We start from the raw sequence: 24,292 nt of genomic DNA on the forward strand, positions 1-24,292 counted from the left end.
GCATTGTTTGGAAACTGACTACTCCTTGGAAGCTTCAATTTAAAATCTTCGCCTGTTTTTCTAAGTGCTCACTATTGAGGAAAGTGAAAGACAGACAAAACCCATGTTGTGAGAACAAGGAAATAGCCAGTGAAAATTATTTGAAAACATTTTATTCTAAACTTGAAAACAGCATAAAAAACTTGAGTGCAATATTGTAATTTATTTAATCCATATTGCTAACTGGAACAGTAATCTTGTGGCAGATATTGTAAAGCTATGGTGAATTGCTCTCAGAATCCCACCATGGCTGTATGATAGATGGAGAATGATTGACTTTCACCCTGCTTGTATGCACTGAAATGCACTGAGGGTGCCATGCAGAGGAGCCTCCATTTCTGAAACTTTCTTAAAATTCCTAATGGGTTTTACAGAAGGTTCAAGGGCATGCCTGAAACACAGGCAGCAGTTTCTGGTACAGAAGACACTCACAAGTGGGAGCCATTGTTCTCGTAAAGTAGTGTGTTGTCAGAGATATTATGAATCCTAGCCATGCCAATCTGGTGACTTTAGGAAAGCACAAGGCAGACTCACTGACCTCAACTTGATCACTGACCAGATGACCACCAAGGTCTTTTCCAGCTAAAAAATTTAAGCATGAGGACAGGGCCAGAAAACTCACTTAATCGGTGCCCTAAATCTAGTCCCACTGAGTTCCTGTGCAGAAGTGTTCTCATGTAAAAGAACAGTGCATAAAGATGACTGCTTGGTCAGTGGCTGTGTGCTTCCAGGGAGCTGTGCCAGGCTCTAGCTGTGTCATTCTCCAGATGATGGTTCTGAGAAACTCAGGCTGAGGGTGAAAGGGAAAAAGATGGAAACCTCTTCTCAGGACATTGAAGAAGAGACCTTGTGTGGCTCCTCTGCAAATAAGGGGGCAAAATGGGGCTTTTAATGTAAGTAATCTGCTCTTTTAGTAGCCACCATTGTGTGATAAAACAAAACACAATATACTCCAAAACACAACATGCCAATCCTATGCTTTTCTATCAGGATACCTCCTGGATTACAGGTTGTGATTACCTCTCTCAGCTGAAACGAATTGTTGCTACTACTGAAAGGACCATTATTGTCTGGGATTATAAAGCTCAAGGGAGCAGCCAGGTACTGTGCCAAGAGATACTCAAAGAAATTGGATTGTCTTTTCCATACTGGGAGGAAATGAACAACACACTTTCTCTATTGAACATCAGTTTCCTCATATATAAAATGAGGGAGTTTAACTAAGATAATCAAGTCCAGCATCAATATTCTGTGAGTCTTAATTAAAAGGGAACATTCTTCCATTTAGTGTATGTTTAATTTGTTTTGTTTTTGAGAGAGAATGATTAGTTCCTTTCTTCTTTTATACCTTTCTCTGAATCCACGTATTATCTTTTTGGTTATACTCATGTTAATCAGTTCAAAGCCTTTCTCTTCAGTCCAGCTTCATTTGGCAAGAAAACTACTAAAATCAAATGCCTAATCCTGGCAAAAAATCAAATGGGCAGATGTTAATGTTAATCCCCTCAGTTAGTGATACGTTACCACTTAACCAATTTACAATATTTATTGAGCATCTGTAGACATATAGAAGTAATGAACATGTTCCCTACACTCAAACAAAACTCAATCTTGAAGATTCTCACAAACAAACATAATATATAATATAATGGTACAGCAAATTATACAGTAAAAAAGAACAGGTACTCAGGGAGAGGGGAGATCACTAAGCATTGGGGTTATTAAAAAAACACCCTCAGGAAGCAGGCTGACTTTGAAGGACATGTAGGATTAACAAATAATTTAACCTTCCTCTGTGCCATACTAGTCTCAGTAAAATAGTAAACTTCCTATTCTTGTCTACAATATTGGCCAACTAATGATACTAAGGTGATTTTAAAGAAGGCAGCTGTTTGCTTAATGTATTTTATTATGTGATGTGTCACTATCTCATGTCGTATAGTTTGATTACAACTTCTTTTCCTTCCCGCTCTCTCCTGTTTTCACTCTTGCTTTTCAATCTCATAGAAGCCTCCAGTTCATTGAAAGCATCTTCTTCCACTCTTCAGTACCCCTGCTTCTTCCCTCCTTCCCTTCTCACATTACCCCCTGGATGGATCATCTCTTAAATCTCTGTCCTTCAAAACTTGAATCTCGGATAGATGCTATAGCCCTTCTTTGCTCCTTTGCAGTGGCTAAGCACTGCTAGAGAAAAACTCAGAGCCACACTATTTGTCATCACTACAAATTCAGGGTCTGCACACTCACCTGAGCACTCAGGGGCATTTATCAATCTCTTTCTGATTCTTGCCAACTCACTTTCCCACTCCTGGCAAGTATTCCAAAATTCCATTATTCTTCTCAAGCCCTTTCCCTTTCGACAGGTGAACTTCTTCCTGCTTCTGAGAATACTGAGTCTGAAAGGCTTGTCCTCTTTCAAATTCCAGCCCTCCACCTACAGCTTTAACTAACAATACAACACTACTTCCTTTCTTTCTTCCTTCCTCTCTCTAAAGACAAAATATCTGACACTCCCTGTATCTGACACCCCCCCATCCCCTCCTTCCTTGTCCAGGACAAGACTCCATAGCCTTTTCCCTTTCTATCTTTTTTGACATTAATCTCTTCTCCTAGGATCCTTCTTTTCAACCTCTTCTGAATCTTCCTCTCAACCAATTCAGGTCCTAGATCCAAGGTCACCCTCCCTGACCATGGGACCCAAAATGACCTCTTAAGTCACTCTTTATCACAACGCTCTGGCTTATGTTTTTAAGTGCACATCCCATTATCTGGAATTATCTGTTTAATTCATCTGTCGCCCCCGACTAGGACAGTAGCTCCACAAAGTCAGAAATTTTTGTTCATCACCATAAGCCCATGCCTAGAATGGTTCTTGCCACGTTGTAGGTGCTCAATAAATATTTGTTGAAAGACTGAATGAACCTCTAAATATGCTCAAGTCTCACTTATTCTACAGGAAACAAAACAAATTTAAAATTTTTAAAATACTTTTTTCTTCTCCTTAGGTAGAAATTAAGATCCAGGAAAACAATGGCCATATAGCTTAGTGAACCCAGTTCAATAGTATAGAGTCAGCTTGATAAATGCTTGCTGAGTATTTCTGGATAAATGTAGATGTTAGGATATTTTTCTCCTTGTAAAGTAATTGGGACTTTGATATTAGATTTTCCTATTTACCATCCATTTTAATTTCAATGGTCTTTTAACACCTGAACTTTTTAATGCTTCCTGTTAATATTGCCTTACGAATTCAAGAAAGGAATGTTCACAGTAATACATTAGAAAATCTCATTATTTATTGAGCTAGAGACAGGTACCTCACACTTTTCCCCACAAAACACCCAAAAGCACAATGTTGGGCTCACAGTGAGAAGTTCATTCGTTAACTTCTACTTAGTTAACTTTGTTTCTTTCAAGTTCCTTTAACAGTGGGAATATCTAAAATGAGAAACATCGGAAAGTAAAATCTTATCAAATAATAAGAACAATATTTAAATTTAATATTTAGATATTTAGAGCAACACGATAACTTATTAAAAGTGTTCTTCTGTTTCTAGGAAAACTATTTTGTCATAAAACCTATGGATCATTGCCTCCTCTGTGTGTGTGTAGTGTCTCTGCCTGACCAGCTCTGCCAAGATGACATCCTCTTGGGGGACGATGGTGGTTTTGTGAGCAAATTCACAGTAAATAGTGATGACTTTGGACTCAAGCAGGCAAAATCCAAAAAAAAATTACAATATCAGGTGTTAGACTCAAAGAACTTTAAAAGGTAAGGGTATTACGGGAAAATCCAATTGTTTTAATATAGACATTGTTCAAGTATTTATGTAGTGAAAATAATATGCCAGACCCCATGGTAGAGATTTTAAATACAAAGCTGAAAAAGAAATGTTTTTTACCTCAAGGAACTTCCGGTATAATAGGGAAGACAGACAGGAAAATTAGCAACTGAAATTCCTATCTTAAGTGCTACTGACTGAAAATCTATAGGTACTTGAATGAATTCAGTGAAAAATTAAATCATGAATAAAATATAAAAGACATGCATGGCTGTTTACTAGTACTTAAATATGGAAGACAATTCTAAACATAAAAGCAATGGATACAGAATTCAAAGAAAAAGTTTGATAGATTTGACTATACACATCAAAAGATAACATTTTGAAAGTAAATAACAAACTGGGATAAATATCTATAACAAATATGACAGACAGTTGGTTAATAATCTTTAATAGGTTTTAGAACTCAATTAAAAAACAATAATTTCTCAAGATAAAAGCTGACAAAGACGATGAACAGATAATTCACACACATGCCCACACAGCAGTCAATAAACATTTCAAACTGATCATCAGGCAAGAATGCTAAGAACAGTTTCCAACTGATGAGGTTATGGGTGATTTCTATTGTCTGCTTTATAATTGTAGTGTTTTTGAAGTTTTTAGAGTAAGGCATATATTACTTTTATTAGCAGAAATACAAGTTTTATACTAAATACAACCTTTTTATTAATCAAAGAAGTACAACTTATAATCATATACAACTTCTCACATAAAATTAGAACAGATTAAAAATGGGTATGAGGGGCTTCCCTGGTGGCGCAGTGGTTGAGAGTCCGCCTGACGATGCAGGGGACACGGGTTCGTGCCCCGGTCCGGGAAGATCCCACGTGCCGTGGAGCGGCTGGGCCCGTGAGCCATGGCCGCTGAGCTTGCGCGTCCGGAGCCTGTGCTCCGCAGCGGGAGAGGCCACAACAGTGAGAGGCCCACGTACCGCAAAAAAAAAAAAAAAAAAAAAAAAAAAAAAAAAATGGGTATGATGTTGTGAGATGGGCATCCTCGCATACTGCTGGTGGTGAAAGTATAAAAAAATTGCCCTTCTAGAAAGCAATTTGGGCAGATGCATCAGGTGTCTTAATAAACATTTATACATTGAGACCTGTGATCTCCATGTGTTTAAGAATATATGATTATCACAGCATTATTTCTAATAATAAAATATCTAGTGTCCAACAATAGGGGAATGATTAATTTTAATAAGTAATCATTTAAATAAATAATTCAGGTATTATATAAATGTGAGATACAATATAAATTCTATAAATATAATTACATATTTTATAAATATGTCCATACATGTGTAATACATTTATATGTAAATTTCATTTTTTGTCAGAGTCCTAAAAAATATTTAAGGCATTAAGGGTACTCAGTAAATCATAGTATAACCATATTAGAGAATGCCATGCATCTCCATTAAATTATATTTTGAAAGATATTTAATAATATGGAAAATGTTCATAATATAATATTAAGTAAAAAACTTTTTATTTTTTTATGTACATTGAATCCAGTTTTATTTATGTATATGTGTCAGTATGTATATGTGTCTATTTGTATGTCTGCGTATTTCTACTTAGAAAGAAAAATATTGAATGTAAATATCCCAAAATGTTAATGATGATTCTCTTTGGAACTTCAGAGAAGTGATTTTTCTTTTCTTCTCTATGGTTTTCTGCTTTCTAAATTTTGTACAAACAAAATTTTCCTTTTAGAATAAGAAAAAAACTTTGAAAAATACAGGATTATATTTTGTTATTAATATAGCAAATATTTTATTCCAGAGATAGAATATGTAATTCGAAGCTCATTACATCTATTGCTACAACGGAATTAAGACTAGCCCATTGCTGAAACCCTAAGAATGACACAATGATTATCTGGCTCCATTTTCCATCCTTCATATATTAGCAGTATTACTTAGTTCCACCAAAGTATTAAACTCTGATGGGGGAGTTTCCCAGTATGTGATGTGCTGCTCTATTTACTATCAAGCACTTTATTCCAATTATGATAGGCTCTTAGAAGAGATGCTGAGACATGAATCTTCTCTTTACTGAGATGTGCATCACCTGTCAGAAAATTCCATGGCCTGTTTTCCATCTCTGCTTCCATTAGACAGATATGTTAGAAATGGGATTGGGGGAATTTGAGGAATGTGAGTACAGTTAAATGAATGCTAATTCATACTGGTTCTTTTGTAGATGATTTAATCATGCAGCTGATCATTATATACATGACAAATTATTTGAGACTAAAGTGTATATGTATATAAGCTGAGTGTTGAAGCAAAACATTGTAGAAATTAAAGAAAGAACTAGCCAGTATCCAGAGTTCAAAATTTAACACAATCTGGCATGGAAAAAAGAAATCTCCCCTGACTCCCACTCTGTTTAATCCAATATTGTCAAACTTTCCTGCCTTGAGTTATAAATATGTCTATTTCTCAACTACAATCTAAGGAACTTGGTGATAAGGATTTTACCTTAATCATCTTTATGTCCTTGATACCTGGGATACAATAAGTGCTCAATAAGTGTTTGTGGATGAGGAAACAAATACACTATAAAATATGAGTAAATAAAATACCATGAAGATGGCTTCTTCCAGGTTAAGACAAGAAGAATTTTATGGCAGTTTTGGCCTCTAGTGCTAAACTTCTCCCTCAAATGTCCTGTGTACTGATGAGCTAGCCTTTGACAAAGACTTTGAAGGCTGTCCGAGCCTCAGCTTTACCAGTGACCTGGGATTATAAACTGCCTAGTTCTTCAGTTTTGAATGTATTCATGGGAAATATGAAAATGAATTGACTCATACAAGATAAAAAAACAGTATAAAACACAGTCCTCCATTTACACGATCAGAACTTTTTCAGTAGGGTAAGGATGATCATGTCAATATTAGACTGGGTTTCTTCTAGATTATTCCTCTAATTCTGAATCTATAGCTCAAACTCTGATGATAAACTTTTATTTTTTCATTTAAAATATGATGACGATCATATAGTTGAACAATTGAAAGTATAATGCATAGGATAGTGTTACACATGTAGGCTTTACCACAGCTCAGAGCTGCGATTTGGTTAAAGTAAAAGTGAAATACCAAAGAGAAATTCAACATGATGTGTTTGTGAGTCTAACATAACCTCCTTTTTTTCTTGTAATTCTCAGTGTTAAAAGGAAGCTACATAATGACTGGGTTATGAAAATTAGATACATTTCAGCCCTAAATTGCTTTGGATCCTGCTCTGCAGACAGTGTTCATTCATTAGTTTTGGAATCCTTGAAGAGACTTGAGGATAATTTGTAAGTACAATTGTTTATATACATAAACATTCTGTGACTTTCAGGTGTTTTCCTGAAATGCATGGCAGCCTTGGAGCTTTTAAACTAGTTTTTAGACATATCAGATGTTAAGTATTCCATTTGTTCAACAAGATTAATTAGATTTTCAGGAGGAAGTTGAAGTTACTCATGCAAATCTGAACATGATGTGTCCTCCTAGAAGCAGTTTTGCTCCTTTGTTTTTTATTGCTATATTCTATTAAAGTAAATCAATATTAAAGTAAATCAATATAGTTCTATTGGTAAAACTTTATACTTTAAAAATCATTCTTACAGGTCAATGGACTAGTCAATGGCCTGTATCTGTAGAACAACCATCATGTTCTATGTGTAATAAATACACCAAATGGCTTTCTTATAGACAGATGAGTTTGAATAGTGTGTAGTCTTATTTTCTACCTAGTTAAGTATTTATTAATAGTTATACTGATATATAGCAAGGGTATACGAATATATAGTAACTATAAAACAGCTGTTATACTTTTTTAAGAGAGATACATTCTACAGCATGGATAAAACTCAAAAACATTATGCTAAGTGACAGAAGCCAGACACAAAAGACTGCATATTGAATAATCCCATTTGTAGGAAATGCCCAGAAAAGAAAAGTTTATAGAAATAGGAAGTAGATTAGTGGATGCCTGGGGCTGGTGATGGGAGCAAGGACCCCAAGTTGGCACAAGGGAGCTCTCTGGGGTTAGGGAAGGCTAAAAAAGAAGGAAATCATATCAACAGATGCAGAAAAAGCACTTGACAAAATCCAGCACCCATTCCTGATAAAAACTCTCAATCTAGACACAGACATTATACCAGTTACAGGAAAACAACTCAAAATGGATCATAGACCCAAAGATAAAATACAAAGCTGTAAAACTGGAAGAAAATCTAGATGATATTGGGTTTGGCAATGACTTTTAAGATACCACTCCATGAGAGAAATCATTGATAAACTGGACTTCGTTCAAATTAAAAACTCTGCTCTGAAAAAGACACTGTCAAGAGAACAAAAAGACAAGCCATAGACTAGGAGAAAATATTTGCAAAACACATATCTGATAAAGGGCAGTCATCGAAAATATACAAACAACTCTTAAAACTCAACACTAAAACAAACAACCTGATTAAAAAATGGGCAAAAGATCTGAGCAGACACATCACCAAAGAAGGTATACAGATGGCAATAAGTATATGAAAAGATGTTTCACGTTCTACATCATTAGAGAAGTGGAAACTAAAATCACAATGAGATATCATTACACACCTACTAGAATGTCCAAAATCCAAAACGCTGACAACCTCAAATGCTGGCAAGAATGTGGAACAATAGGAACTCTCATTCAGTGCTGGTGGGAATGCAAAATGGGTGCAGCCACCTTGGAAGACAGTTTGGCAGTTTCTCACAAAACTAAATATACTTGCCATATGATCCAGCACTAAAAAGCACTAAAAAGAAATAAGCTATCCATGAAAAGTCATAAATGCATATTACGAAATAAAAGAAGCCAATCTGAAAAGGTTACATACTGCATGGTTCTAACTATATGACATTCTGGAAAAGGCAAAACTGTGGATAGGCAATTAAAAATCAGTGATTGCTGGGATGCAGGGGGAGGGAGGGTTGAATAGGCAGGGCGCAGAGGATTTTTAGGGCCTTGAAAATACTCTGTATGATACTATGATGGTGGACACATGTCATTATACATTTGTCCAAACCCACAGAATGTACAGCACCAAGAGTGAACCCTAATGTAAACTGTGGACTTTGTGCGATTATTATGTGTCAAGGTGTAGGTTCATCAATTCTAACAAATGTACCACTTTGGTGAGAGATGTAGATAATGGGGGAAGCTATGCATGTGTGGGAGGGCAGGAGCATATGGAAAATCTCTGTAATTTCCACTCAATTTTTCTGTGAACCTAAAACTGCTTTTAAAAAATTGTCTATTAAAAAAATGCACTGAGCCACAAATTAGAATCTGATTTGCTGCAACAAGAAGCGAAAGGTCTTCTTTAAACTTTGTTTTAAGGATGAAACTGGAGGGCATTATGCTAAGTGAAATAAACCAGACAGAGAAAGACAAATACTGCATGGTATCACTTATATGTGAAATCCAAAAAAAAGTAGAACTCATAGAAACAAAGTGTAGAACAGTCATCACCAGGGAAAGGGTTCCCTTTCCATAGGGAAAGGTTCATAAAAGTTTGGTAAACTTTCATAGAGGTTTCTATAAAACCTATAAAATGTCTGAGGATCTAATGTAAAATGTAGTGACTATAGTTAACACTGTATTGTATAATTGAACTTTGCTAAGAAAGTAGAATGTAAATGTTCACACCAAAAAAAAAAAAAAACGTGAGATGATGAATGTGTTGATTAACTCAGGGGAATCCTTTCACAATGTGTATATATATCAACTCATGTTATACAGTTTCAACATCTTACAATTATATGTCAAAACTGAAAAAATGAGATAAAATACAACAAAACACTATGGGTAAAAACTTAAAACTGCAAAACCCTTACCTAGTGATTCAATTCCATTCTTAAAACTTACTTTCTCAATTGTAATCATTTTCTTCTGAATTTGTTTTTCTGTTTAAAGAATCAGTGAGTTGAAATGAGACAGTCTTGCTTTCTTTTTCTCTTTGCATTTAGGGTACAACTTTAAAAAGTTCTGGGAAAAATGGTGGAGAGACAAATATGACCCCCTAACAAAACACAAGTGATAGATACCTCCTAGGCCCTCTTGAAGTTTTAGTGAAACTCACAAAAAAATGGAAAACAAAAGATAGCCTTTGCGCATACAGAGCTAGACTTTCTTTAAATTCCAAGGCTTTTAATTTAAGCAATGGAATAACAGAATTAGAAATTTAATGAAAGATGAGAATATCACAGTCAGTCAGATGACTGACTACCTTAAGTTTTCCTGGAAGCTGTAGTCTTCAGGAAAAACACATATTTCCCCTTACGTAGAAAAAGCTGAAAATGTTTATCTTGGTGTAAAACATATTACAGTGAGAGATGATTTAAAAACTTTCTTCAGTACCTTAAAAACAATTTCATTTCATGACACCACATCTGACACCACAAATATCATTTCTATGTTTTTGTGACATAATTAACTAGCTAGTGATTATACTCTGGCATTTTAAAGGAATACATTTCTGAAACATTTAATTAAGAACTAGATGCCACCTTATTTCCAATTTGATTTTATACTATGTTGGCAATTCATGATACATTCATAATCATAAAGAAACATTGTGAAAAAAAAAGAAACATTGTGAAAACATATACAAATATAATATGTCCTCGTGGTGGTATAGAAAAAATATATTCTGCTTCAACATCCAGAGAAAGGATTTTTATTTGCAAGATATACAAACCTACAACCATGATTTCCACAGAACAAATATTACCAGTACACTTACCAGGGTAATTCTAAGTTTATACGGCAACCAGAAAGCTGTATAAGGTAACGTAGTTCAGCCTTTAATCCAGAACTGTATCAATTATTCAACAAATATTTACTAAGTCAGAATGTGTTAAGAACTGTGGACAATACAAATATGTTTAAGTCGTGGCCCCTGTCTTAAAATGCTTAAAATCTAAGTGGGAAGACAAGAAATATAGACATAAAATCAGCAGTATGGTGCAGCCAGCTCATGTCTGGAATTTGGCCGACTTATTGTTAAACTCTGCCATGATTAAAATAAGCTCACAAATCAATTATATTGAAAACAAAGGCAGTAAATACTCAAAACTCATTACTTCTTATTTATTTTACTACATTTTACTATTACCTATGTTCTTGAGGGTTTTATGTCCTGAAGAACACAGTGCTATATAATGGTGTGCAACTCTGTATCTTTTCCTAACTCCACGTTAAGAGATGTCCCTTTGCTGGTTTGAAATCAGCCATGAGAGAAATATTTATACCATGGAAAACAGCAAATGTTGTAAAGCAATGGCACACTCCCATCTCTACTTTCCCAGCTCAATGAATGTTAAACATTTATCAGCACACTACTACCTAGGATAATTTGCGTTGCAAAGAAGAGCAAGTTAAAGGCTAGTTGACTGGTTTAGGATTATAGGCATAATAGGAGTTCAGAAAGGGAAGTGCTAAATAATGGTCCTCCAGCAAACCCATAGAGATAAGAACCAGAAGTCTTATATAGGGGACTATGTAAAGCAACTTGCCAGTGATTTCATTACACAAGAAAGTTTAAAGCAAACACAATAAACGTGCCTAGGTGGTTTTTGGATGAATGAAGTGGCTTTTTTTATCCTTCTTAAAGACTGTCTTTACATTGGTATGTTTAGTTGCCTATTGTCAATTAATATTACAAAATAGAAATCAGAAATTGATCTGCACAATATTGACAGGTGCTAAGTTCCAGCATCCTTCTCTCAGACCTCCACATCTCACCATATCAGCTTTTGAACACTCCAACTCGCACTATACCGACTCAATGATGTTGCTGAGATGTCTCTGATACCTTTATCTCTCAGTAGATTGAATTTTATTAGCCCTTTCCTTGACTTTCTTCCCTTCCTACCTGCCTGGATCCCAAGTTAATCATCTGAGTTTGTATCTCACCAGCATTCTTCCTTGATTTATACTCCTATCTGTCCAATGTATCGATCAGCAAAATCCCAACCCTCTTGCTCAGCAGAGCCCTTAGCCCAGTCTCCCAATCCTTTTACATACCTTTGATTAACCCCCTCTTATTCCTCTCAGTGACTATTCCAAACTTCAACTCCTTTCACCCTCCACCGATGTCCTGTCCTTCTATATGATCAAAAAAAAAAAAAAAAAAAAAAAAAAACCCTGTGGCCTCAGGAGTAATTCCCCAACACCCCAGATCTTTTCAGAATTTTCTATATCCACACCCAGACTTAAGTCTTTTCTTTTTGTTTCAGAGGTTGGTAACACACCTTCCATTGGTGACCCTGCACTTAACTTCTTCTCCAGGATCTTGCTACCTCAGTTTCTCCCACTCTCTCATTTTCAACCTAAAATGCTCAAGTCTCTTGTGATCTGAATAACGCTTTTCTTGACCTTTAGTGTCCTTTGATCTATCATACTACACCTATTCTGGAAAGAGTACTCTGCATTCACTATCCCCACTATCTTGACGTTACTCATTCCCTCTAAAATCCTCTCTCATATAGCCACCCGGCTACTACTCTATGGAAAAGACTCTCAAATTGGCCAATAATGTCTACATTGTCAGACCAAAGGAAATTAAACTTGGAGCATTCAGCATTACTGATCTCACCCATCCTAAAACTCTATTCTCTTGGCTTTTGGGAAGCCAGAGTTTTCTCCCAGTATCTTACTGTCTGACCTTTTCCCTTGTGATTCCTCTTTTTGTGTCTGCTCTTTTTGCAGTGGTATTCTCCAGAGTTTTGTCCTTAGCCAACCTTACTTGTCACTTTCTACTCAATTCTTGGGTTATGTTCCTCTTCTCCAACATATTAATACCTGTATACTAATGAAAACCCAAGCTATCCTGAATGTTGGACTTACGTATACCTACTCACTATGTCCACCTGGATATCTCATAACCCCTTAAATTTCACTTCACTTCCCCCACTTTTTAATCTATGCCTTTTATAGAATTTAAAAATTTTCTTGGTGGCACCATGATGCATCAAATCATCTAGGCAGAAATTTAGCAACCCCACATGACTCCTTTTTCCCTCAACCCCTAAAAATCATCAGTCACCAATTTGTCTATATTGCCTTAAAACTTCTTGTTGAATCTATTTTATATTCTGTATCTCTATTGTCCTAGGCTGTTCTCTCCAACTACCCTCTTGTGCCAATACTCTTCCAAACTATTCTTGTAAGGATGATATCCAACCATCTCAATGTCCTCCACACTTCTCCATCACCTGCCACAGCACTCCCATTATCTGGTTCCTGTTAACCTCTCCACTTCATCCACTTCACTGCTCTTTACTACCTTGTTCTTAGGTTCCTGTTATCCTGTTACTCTGAACTTCTTGCTGATCCCTGGATACTGCATGTTGGGACTTTGTACATGTTCAGTGCCTGAAATACTCTCTCCACTCTTCCTCTTAGTTCTTCTACCTCAACCTCCATAATCCTGTGGGGTTTTTTTCTTTTTTTGAAAAGAAGGAAGTTTTTTATTTTTAAAATTGTTTCCAGTTTTTTGAGGTATAACTGACCCCATAAATCCTTTAAGGATCAAGTGATACCAACTCTAGGAAATTTTCCTGACCTCTCCCAGCAACCTCTTCCCCAGCTGGGTTAGGTACCCTTTTCATGCTTCAGTCTTTGTACTTATTGCATTTTAATTATGTTTAAGGATGTGTCTTTCCAAGACACTAAGCTTGTTGAGTTTTTGTGTATTCAACATTCTCTTTCTGATAGTCCTATAATTTGAACAAAACTGCATAGATGACTCCAGAAGAAGCTCTAGAGCAGGAGGCTGAATATTCACTTTTTTTTTTTTTTTTTAGCAAATACTTATTGGTTAGTTACTTTATTTAAAGCACTGTATTACGTGTTGGAAATTTAAAGATGCATAAGACTAGGTCTTTGCTCTCATGTCTAATGAGGGAGAAAGGAAATAGATTCCGAGAGAGGGTGATAAGTGTTATGACATCGATTTAAGAGAGTTGTATGGGAGCAGAAGAGAGTTCTCAGAGCATCTTAAGGTAGGATGGGAGTGTGGATAAAAATTGAGGTAAGCTTCCTGAAAAGGAGTGTCATGCATACTGAGTTTTGAAGAACTGGTAAGAGTTAGCCAGGTAAAGCAGTTGCAGGAGAGTAGAGTTGATAAATAGTCACATTAAAGAAATGACATTTATAAAGGCACAGAAGTGAAAAAGAAGATGGTGAATTCTAGAAACTGTAAGTGGTTCAATATGATCGGAACAGAGAGAAAGAGTTGGGAAAGGTGAGACTGGATAAGCGAAACATGAAGAGACCTGCATACCATGATAAAAAGTTGGAATTTTAACCTGATGGCTACAGGAAGCCATTGAATACTTTAGAAAGAAAAGTGATAAAATTCGTGTTTTTGACAGATTACCCTAGCAGCAAAGTGGAGAATGGATTGGGGAAAGGCAAGTTGAAAAGAGGGAGACCAATTGGGAAGATATGGCAATAGTTTAGAAAATAAATGATGGGGATTTGAACTGAACCAGTGAAAGTAAGGATGGAAAGAGAACAGATTCTTGTATAATTTACAAGAACTGGTGACCTACTGGATGAGAGAAATAAAGGAAAGAGAGGAATCTAAGGTTCATTTTTTCATTCTCAACAATATTTAATGTATGCCTATTATAGATCAAAAACTGTTCCAAGAAGTGATATAATGGTATACAAAAAAGACTAACTCTCTCCTCTCCTGGAGTCATATTCTAGTGGGAGAGCAAATAATCAAATGAATAATACAGACTTAGGTGAGTAGGTGGTGGACATGAAGGAGCATTATGGGATAAAGAGTGATGGGAGGCAGTAATCTTGACAGGATGGTCACGAGAGACTGCTCTGAGGAGATAACATGTGATCAGAGATCTGAGTGAGGTGAAGAGCAAATCATCCAAAGATTTAGAAGAAAAGCATTAGAGCAGCAGACACCAGGCTCAGTTTGGGGAAACTATATACGTGGCTGTGCTTTTCACTACGAGAGAATATAAATAAAGGAATACATTTGCAAGGGAATTCTAGATCACGCCTGCCACTTATTCATTGTCCAAGAGTCTTGAGCATGTTTTTATAAACTTTTTTGAACCTCAATAACCTCATTTATAAATGAGAATAATACTAACTTCTTAGCTCATGGGATTTTTGTGCTACTCAAATAAGCTGAAATGGGTGAAGGTGCTTTGAAAACTAAACCCCCTTAACAACTGAAAGTATTATTATTTGCTTATAGACATTTAAGGTCTTTTGTGGAGACTGGATTTTTAAAGAACACTGATTTCCACATGCCGCCAAAATCTATGATAATAATAAATACTCTAACACTGCAAGAAAGGAAAGGCACAAGTTTTCCTTTGGGAACAATTTGTATGGACCAATACTCCCTTTTCCAAGTATTAGGATCTTTCAATCAGGTGGTGAATGCTTGTATTAGGTCTTAATGAAATGTTAATAGGTACCTTTTTTTGGTCAGCAAAAACATGCCCTTCAACTGACATGATTCTAGGAAGATCTAATTCCCTTTTTTTTTTTTTCCAGTGACGTATCCTCAAGAGCAGAATTGAGTTAGACACACTCTTATTCCTTTTTATTTATTTATTTATTTATTTATTTATTTATTTATTAACATCTTTACTGGAGTATAATTGCTTTACAATGGTGTGTTAGTTTCTGCTTTATAACAAGGTGAATCAGCTATACATATATATATATATATATATATATATATATATATATATATATCCCCATAACTCTTCCCTCTTGTGTCTCCCTTCCTCCCACCCTCCCTATCCCACCCTTCTTGGTGGTCACAAAGCACCAAGCTATCTCCCTGTGCTATGTGGCTGCTTTCCACTAGCTACTGGTTTTACATTTGGTAGTGTATATATGTCTATGCCAATCTCTCACTTTGTCCCAGCTTACCCTTCCTCCTCCCTGTGTCTTCAAGTCCATTCTCCAGTAGGTCTTTATTCCCATCCTGCTCCTAGGTTCATCATGACGATTTTTTTTCGATTCCATATATATGTGTTAGCATACGGTATTTGTTTTTCTCTTTCTGACTTACTTCACTCTGTATGACAGACTCTAGGTCCATCTACCTCACTACAAATAACTCAGTTTCGTTTCTTTTTATGGCTGAGTAATATTCCATTGTACATACGTGCCACATCTTCTTTATCCATTCATCTGTTGATGGACACTTAGATTGTTTCCATGTCCTGGTTATTGTAAATAGAGCTGCAATGAACATTGTGATACATGACTCTTTTTGAATTATGGTTTTCTCAGGGTATATGCCCAGTAGTGGGATTGCTGGGTCATCTGGTAGTTCTATTTTTAGTTTTTTAAGGAATCTCCATACTGTTCTCCATAGTGGCTGTATCAATTTACACTCCCACCAACAATGCAAGAGGGTTCCCTTTTCTCCACACCCACCCTCTCCAGCATTTATTGTTTGTAGTTTTTTTTTTTTTTTTTTTTTTGCGGTACGTGGGCCTCTCACTGTTGTGGCCTCTCCCGTTGCGGAGCACAGGCTCCAGACGTGCAGGTTCAGCGGCCATGGCTCACGGGCCCAGCCGCTCCGTGGCATGTGGGATCTTCCCGGACTGGGGTACGAACCCGTGTCCCCTGCATCGGCAGGCAGACTCTCAACAACTGCGTCACCAGGGAAACCCTGTAGATTTTTTATTATGGCCATTCTGACTGGTGTGAGGTGATAGCTCATTGTAGTTTCGGTTTGCATTTCTCTAATGATTAATGATGTTGAGCATTCGTTCATGTGTTTGTTGGCAATCTGTACGTCTTCTTTGGAGAAATGTCTATTTAGGTCTTCTGCCCATTTTTGGATTGGGTTGTTTGTTTTTTTGATATTGAGCTGCATGAGCTGCTTGTAAATTTTGGAGATTAATCCTTTGTCAGTTGCTTCATTTGCAAATATTTTCTCTCATTCTGTGGGTTGTCTTTCCATCTTGGTTACAGTTTCCTTTGCTGTGCAAAAGCTTTTATGTTTCATTAGGTCCTATTTGTTTCTTTTTGTTTTTATTTCCATTTCTCTAGGAGGTGGGTCAAAAAGGATCTTGCTGTGATTTATGTCAGAGAGTGTTCTGCCTATGTTTTCCTCTAAGAGTTTGATAGTGTCTGGCCTTACATTTAGGTGTTTAATCCATTTTGAGTTTATTTTTGTGTATGGTGTTAGGGAGTGTTCTAATTTCATTCATTTATATGTAGCTGTCCACTTTTCCCAGCACTACTTATTGAAGAGGTTGTCTTTTCTCCATTGTATATTCTTGCCTCCTTTATCAGAAATAAGGTGACCATATGTGCGTGGGTTTATCTCTGAGCTTTCTATTCTGTTCCATTGATCTATATTTCTCTTTTTGTGCCAGTATCATACTGTCTGATTACTGTAGCTTTGTAGTATAGTCTGAAGTCAGGGAGCCTGATTCCTCCAGCTCCATTTTTCTTTTTATCCTTGTATCCCATTCCATTTTTACTTATGTGCAAACAGGGACACACACACACACACACACACACACACACACACACAGATGCAACCATTCTTTGAGTTTAATAAATCTTTTTATTTATATGTTTTGTTCAAAATGAATGTTAGTATGTATTTTTTATTTATGTAATATTATTGTAGGGAATTTAAATTCCTCCTCTCTGCAGTGTTCTGTAGATTTGGTACTTTGTAGCTGTAAACACTTAAATTATCTAGAAGGTTTTCTTTTTCATACTTGCCAGTACTTTCTGGTCTTAGGTCTGAAGAGCATCTATTTTGCAATAGGCAGGAGTTTGTCTTTAAGCTCAATTCCAAGCTTCCTAGTATTCACCATATCTCCTGGAATTTGGCCCAAGAGGGTCAGGAAACTGTGAGACAAAAATACACAAACTCAGCAAATAATGATCATTGATCTATTCTGTCAAATTCTGGCTAACTTTTCAACTACTTCCTTGGGTCACTCTCCTAAATCTAGAAGCTAAAGAGATTTCTCAAGTGATACAGTGTAATCATGTTTTCCAGAACTGTCAGTGCCATTGAGGAGTCATTTCAATAGAGAGTCGAGTCCACTCCATCCTTAGATTCATCGTATTCTTATCTCTGCAATTTCTTATGATAAGTCTTAAGCTGAGACAGATGAAACTGCATTTATACTAATTCATAATTGGCCAGTTGTTAAAATGGAAGCCAGTACAGCTCCCAGAAAGGCAGGAAAAAACTCCTCTCAAAAAAAATTTTCCATTTAAGAAATGATTATCATTCTGGTCATAATTTTGTATGGTAATTTCACAAATGTACCAGCAGGAAAATGAACATATGCTATTAATATTGCCATGTAAAGAATATTGGCCTATTGCAAGACATAAGTTGAACCATTAACCCTTTAATAGCTTGGCAATTCCAAGAGATGAGCAATTAACTAAGCATTATTCTTTATTAGTTACCCAGCTTGGAGGCAGATTGTAATATTAGAAAGTATGTAGTGGTTCTCAGTAGGGTTGCTATGGAGCCAGTCAGAACTGGTTTCTGTCTGGCACTCAAGGCTTTGTGACCATTGAACACGTTACCATTAGCTCTACTTAGTCTCAGTTTTTCTGTCTTTAAATGGGAATGAATATACCTACCTTGTAGTGTTATAAGGTATGCAAAAATTAACCTAATTTACTCAGGTAAAGTGCCTAGCTTAATGCATGGTATATATAGTTAGTGCTCAATAAATGTAAAAGTTCCTCTTTTTGTTTCCTTAATAAAGATACTGAAATACATCAGAAAATGAATTTTAATACTGAGATCAGGTGGAGTTACTGTAGACCTGTACTGGTTTGTTCTTTGTGTTCCCACTTCTATAGTAGGGGTCAGAAAATGGCATGTGCCATGTTCAGTGGGCCATCTGCTTTTGTAGCATCTGCAAACTAAGAATAAGTTTTACATTTGTAAATGGTTGAAAAAATCAAAAGAAGAATAATATTTCATGACCCATGAAAATTATATGAAATTCAAATTTCATTGCTCATGAAGTTATATGGAAACACAACCATGCTCACTTGTTTACGTGTTATTTACAGCTGTTTTTGTGCTACAGTGGCAGAGAGTAAATAGGAAAGTGTAAAATATTTATTATCTGGATTCTTAAAGAAAAAGTTTACCATACATGATCTAAAGTTTTCTATTGCACCTTCTCTTGTTCTTTGGGAATGGGTACAATATGGATTAATCATAGGCAATAACCCATAGTGAGGACCACTATTTAAAAAAAATACCTTTACCTGAGGCACGCAAATTTCCTGCCTTACATCATTAAGGAGGAAATAAAAATGACTTCTTCTTTGTCCCCTGCATTCCTCGCATCTACCCCAACCCCAAGGGAAGATAAGAGAGGATACAAGTTTGCTCAATGGCCCTTCACCTTTAGCAATTGCATGATCCCCCTGGGATGCTTTCCTGTCTGAACATCATATTACATTCAGTGAATAACCCTAATTATGTAACGTTCCATCTGATTACCCTGCTTCCCTCTCCAGATCAGAGCTCACAAATTTGTGTAACATTAGCAGGGAAACTGAGGTGAAGTATGCTATGATTCAGGCAAGGTCTTTTGATAGTATAGTGTTTGGTTTTTTTTTTTCATTTTGAAGAAATTATTAGAAAATGTTTCTCCTTCAAAAGTACTATTATCTCAGGGAAAAATTCAGAGGGAACTTCCCAGAATCAATATATTTCTATTCTGTGTGACTCTGAAAACTGGTACATTACTGTCAACCAGTGGTATTTTTCCCTGAAGTGTATTCAAACATATTTATTGGGAGTCTTCTGTGTTCAAAGGCCCATGGTATCTACATTTTATTTTGTTATGGAATGGACAATATGGGCCAACATTGTACATCAGACTATGAGTCTAGTGCTATCTTGCTGTGGTCACTGTTTAGAGGTGGGTCTCCCTGAGGCATCCTAGACAAGAGGGTGGTCCCCCCCAACCCCTGGCCTACCACCCCATCCCTGAGGAGGGACCATGGTGTGGAGGACCTGAGCTCAAGTCCAAACACCAAACCAGATATCTCACTGCACTGTAAGATGTTGAGTGAAAACTCTCTTCATTCTTCAGATGTAAAATGCTGTGGAAATACTAGTCAATATTATCATAACTTTCTCAGAGAACACTCTGGTATGTACCAGTTAGAGTAAATTACACCTAGTTACAGAATAAGAAAGCAATCTGTTAAAAACTATGCAGTTGAATATGTATATAAAATATCTGTGAAAAGCAGCTCATCTTTTAAGTTTTTTCCTAGTTGACATCAATTATATGAATTTTCTTAGCTGCAACTGGCTTTATTGAAAGACACAGTTCATCCATTTCTGGTCCATTTAATTATGTGGGCCAGGAAAATAGATTAATTTTATCTAATGGGCAGGTATTTTAAAAAAAACAAAACAATTTTAATGGGAAGTATGTATGATCACCATTTTACATGCTGAGACATTGATGTAAAAATGTTTGATAGATCCATAATCAACTAACAGGGCATTAAATGTTTCTTTTCCTGCTATCATAGAATTTCAGCTAAAGTTCCATTTAAAGAAAGATATACTAAACCATCCTCACAGAATTATTAGAAGGTAGTCAGACCAGTCCCATGACTCTTATCTTATCAGTCACCCACAGCAATGAAGAAACAACAAGCAATTCTAAAATAGTTGAAAAGGAGGATGCAATTACCTAGCTGTGGAACTCTGGGGAATGCTGAGGCATTTGGTCTGCCATCCCCAGGGTGAGAGTGGAGGTGGGAGAGAGTTTCCCCCACCTCAGACCACCGGAGGAGAGCTCCAGGAGAGCCTGCTCCAGGAGAGCCAAAAAAGCAGGGAAATACATCTGGCTCCCCAGGGGCTACTTGCTGAGGCCCCAAAGGACACAGGCTCACCTTAGGCAAGTTTGACAGGTGACATATGCACATTATGACCACTACTTGCTTCCCCATGGGGAATACTGAAGGCTGCAGGCTGGACCATATTATGACATGCGGCCCTGAGCACTTTTGCCTTCATGTGTCCCTCCCACCATAACGCTCTCAATATTGCACATTATTTTTGATATAATTTTAAAGACTTCAACTTTTTTAATGTTTTAGGCTCTAAAAGTTTTAGTTTTTCTGATATGAGAAAAAATTAAAACACTTCTCTTGACCCTAAACTTAAATTTTTTCCTTTGATTTTAAGAACAATTAGAACATTTCTGTGGGCCCCCAAAATTACTGTGGGCCCTCAGCTCTGCCCCTGCTGTACCTAATGCACACATTCCTACCTGGCAGGAGGGACCCAAGACAATAGGGTGGGGCTGCATTCAGGTTGACACTGTCCTGCATGACTAGCCTGTGTGAATTTCCTGTGGGCCACAGTCAGTGGTTTAGCAGGAATTTCCCTTTCTAATGGAAACTGGTCCAAGAAGACTTGGTGCTGGGGCACGATGATGTACTAAGAGGCTGTGTTTGGAGACAAGGGTAGAAGAAAATAATGACATTCTCAGTTTATACCTAATCAAGTTCAGTTCATTCAGTCAACCAGAAAAACATGTCATTGGCAAAAGTATAAATAAGTCACCAGAAATAAGTAGAAACTACTTCTTATCTGGAACGTTTAAACATTTTCAAAATTCTAAATTCTGACTTTAGATTTATGTTACTGAATTAGGACTGCTTTTCATGAACTGTAAATAAGTAGTCATTTGAATAAATTAGGACTATAGTTTACCTTTGCATTAGCTAGTCAGAAAAATTACTACTATAAACTAGATATAAATTTTTTGGAAGAAAAAAATCTTTTAAAATATCTTAGAGGTATCTTTTTACATAGAAGTAGTATAATCTATTCCTGTTTATTTAGTAAACTTCCCACTTAGGACTTAACAACTGATACTTTGTGTTACTTTTGAACTTTAGAACAAAAAGAGCTACTTTTTTCTCCTCTAAATGATCATTCACACTTATCAAAATTGGAAATTTTGTCTAAACTATTGCTATTTTATCATCGTGTATGTTTTTTAAAATATAGGAGCTGTCTCATTCAGAGGTTGCAAACTGGTAGTCTCACGAGCTAAATGCAACCTGCAAATGGTGTTTTGTTTGGTAGCATTTACAGTCATTTATTTGGTTTTATTAACTGACTCTGGGCCTTGGCTCCCACTTTCCACAGGACATGCACTCTCCATGCACTCCCTGTAGTTTCCTAGCCAGCCGGCTTCGCTCATATGGTTTACCTGCCTGGCTCCTGTACACATCTTAACTAATGAACACTCTCACCTCTGCTATCACAGTTCACTGATGTTTCCTCTAGGCCAGTGCTGGACATTCAGTTTGTACTCAGTAAATTTTGTTGAGGCCCTACTGAGTGCCCCCCAAAATTGTTTCACAGGCCTTGTTGTCATTGGGGAATTTCTCTCTCTTGATTACTTCCCTTTCAGAGTATACTTTTAGCTCACTATGCCCTCTCCCCAACTCCTTTGCCAACTGCAGACATTATTTAATACAGAAATCTAATGCTTTAATAATCTTAGGTAAGACAGGAACAATTTTCAAACATACTATCCTGAACATTTCCAATATGGAAATTCTATAGTCAACAACCTTCAATGAATCCATAAATTCAGATCTATTTCTCCCATAACCCTCTAGCTGCTCTAATTTCACTTTTTCCCCCACACGGGGGGGAGCTACACTACTGATTAGAAAGTACAATGAGTCATTGGAGTCTTTGTTCATGTACTTTCCCCTACCCCAATCCAGGGGCCACTGGTAACGGTTATGCAGGTTGTGTGCTGCATAGTGCTGGCCACCACCTACATAAGCTATGCAGTGGCCTGCCGGACTCCTACTCAGCCACATCCACACAGAAAGCATACAATCAAAGATTTTAAGTAGTAGAAGCTATTTAAGCTATAACCAAATCCTTGGTCTCATAAGTGGGGAAATTGTAGTTCAGCAAAATTAAGTGACACTTCTAATGTCATATATTTAGCAACAGAATGTGACCAAAATCTAGGCCTCCTGACCTCAACCCTGGATGCATTCTAAGTCCACTTCACCAGTTTGCCCTGTCAAGCTCCATCCATTTTATGGCAGGTCCCTACAGAAGTCTGCCCTTCCCACTACCTCCTCCTACTGGGGCTCCTGTTAAAAAAAAAAATCAGAAAGAGCTCTCATATTCTTTCTTGAAACTATCAGGAACTAACTCAAAAGCAGGGTGCATATACCCCAGAGGGAATGCAAGATGAGCCATCAGAAAGTGGGTAGAAAATTCTAGAAATTCTCTTTCTTTTACATTTTTATCTCATTTTTATTGCTGTTTGTTTATAAGATACATACTATATTAATTGTGTAATATATGTATATAATTTACAAGTAAATGTTATAGGCATATATGTGAGAAAACATTTTGGAAAAAAATTTAATATGAATTTCTGAGCCCCTTGAAGATTCCGATTTACTAAGTTAGGGATAGGATAAGGAATTTATATTTTAGCATCCAAAGTGATTCTGATTCCAAGTTTAGGAACCACTGCTCTAAGGTCATGAGAATTCCTGACCTAAGTAAAGAGGTTAATGAAGTTAACCTCTAAGTTAAGAGATTGATGAAGTTGAATGTAGGGTTCTAAGGAATACTCTTTACCTTAGGTTTAAGGAAGAATAAAAAGTAACATAATTGGAAAAACTACACATGATCCATGGTTCCCAGTAAGAGCCTCTTATGTAAATTCCTGAATTTAGTTGAGCAAATTTTTTCTTCATAATTTTTCTGACATTAAGCAAAGTTGTTTCAGCCAAATCTTGTATCTACATCTTCCCAAAGACTGCAATTCAGACTTCATTTACATGCTCTCTCATTGACTTTGTGATTGTGTTCTGAGAAATCTACAGCTTGTGTTTAATTCACATCCATTTCTTTTATAACCTAAATTCACATTGGGCACTTATAATGAAAATTTATTCTCACCTGAAGTTTAGGGTGATAATTGCAATCCAAGACGCTTCTGGGTATTGCCCCTTAGGTTTATTATCTCAAAGATAACCCCAAAATATAAGCTACATAGAAGTTATGCTTTATGAGGCCCAGTTTTTGTAAAGAGCCACATTTGAAGAAGTGTAGTCTAGTGGGCAAAAAGAATTAAAAAGAAACTGCAATATAATTTAAAATTACAAATACATGTACCCCTTGACTTGCAATACCACTTCTAAGAACTTGTCTTTTAGAAATACATACATATGAAATGGTACTTTTATAAGAAAGTTGCAGTATTATTTGTAATCACAAAAAATTTGAGAAAGCTTGATGTCCCTCAGAAATTAAGTGATGATTTAGTCTTACAAAGGAATACTCTATGACAAT

General features: G+C 36.5%; 1 protein-coding gene across 2 annotated transcripts in view; it reads left to right on the forward strand.

The window, feature by feature from the left end:
* The window catches only part of WDR64 (WD repeat domain 64), a 170,243-nt gene that overhangs the window by 41,340 nt on the left and 104,611 nt on the right, over window positions 1-24,292 (forward strand). For both annotated transcript variants that reach the window (XM_032644152.1, XM_032644145.1), the window contains 3 exons: window positions 1,030-1,140; window positions 3,597-3,811; window positions 7,052-7,186. In XM_032644152.1, coding sequence (XP_032500043.1) covers window positions 1,030-1,140; window positions 3,597-3,811; window positions 7,052-7,186 — 461 coding nt within the window. The remainder of the gene's footprint in view (window positions 1-1,029; window positions 1,141-3,596; window positions 3,812-7,051; window positions 7,187-24,292) is intronic.

The sequence above is a fragment of the Phocoena sinus genome, chromosome 1 (assembly GCF_008692025.1).
Source record: "Phocoena sinus isolate mPhoSin1 chromosome 1, mPhoSin1.pri, whole genome shotgun sequence".
NCBI lineage: Eukaryota > Metazoa > Chordata > Mammalia > Artiodactyla > Phocoenidae > Phocoena > Phocoena sinus.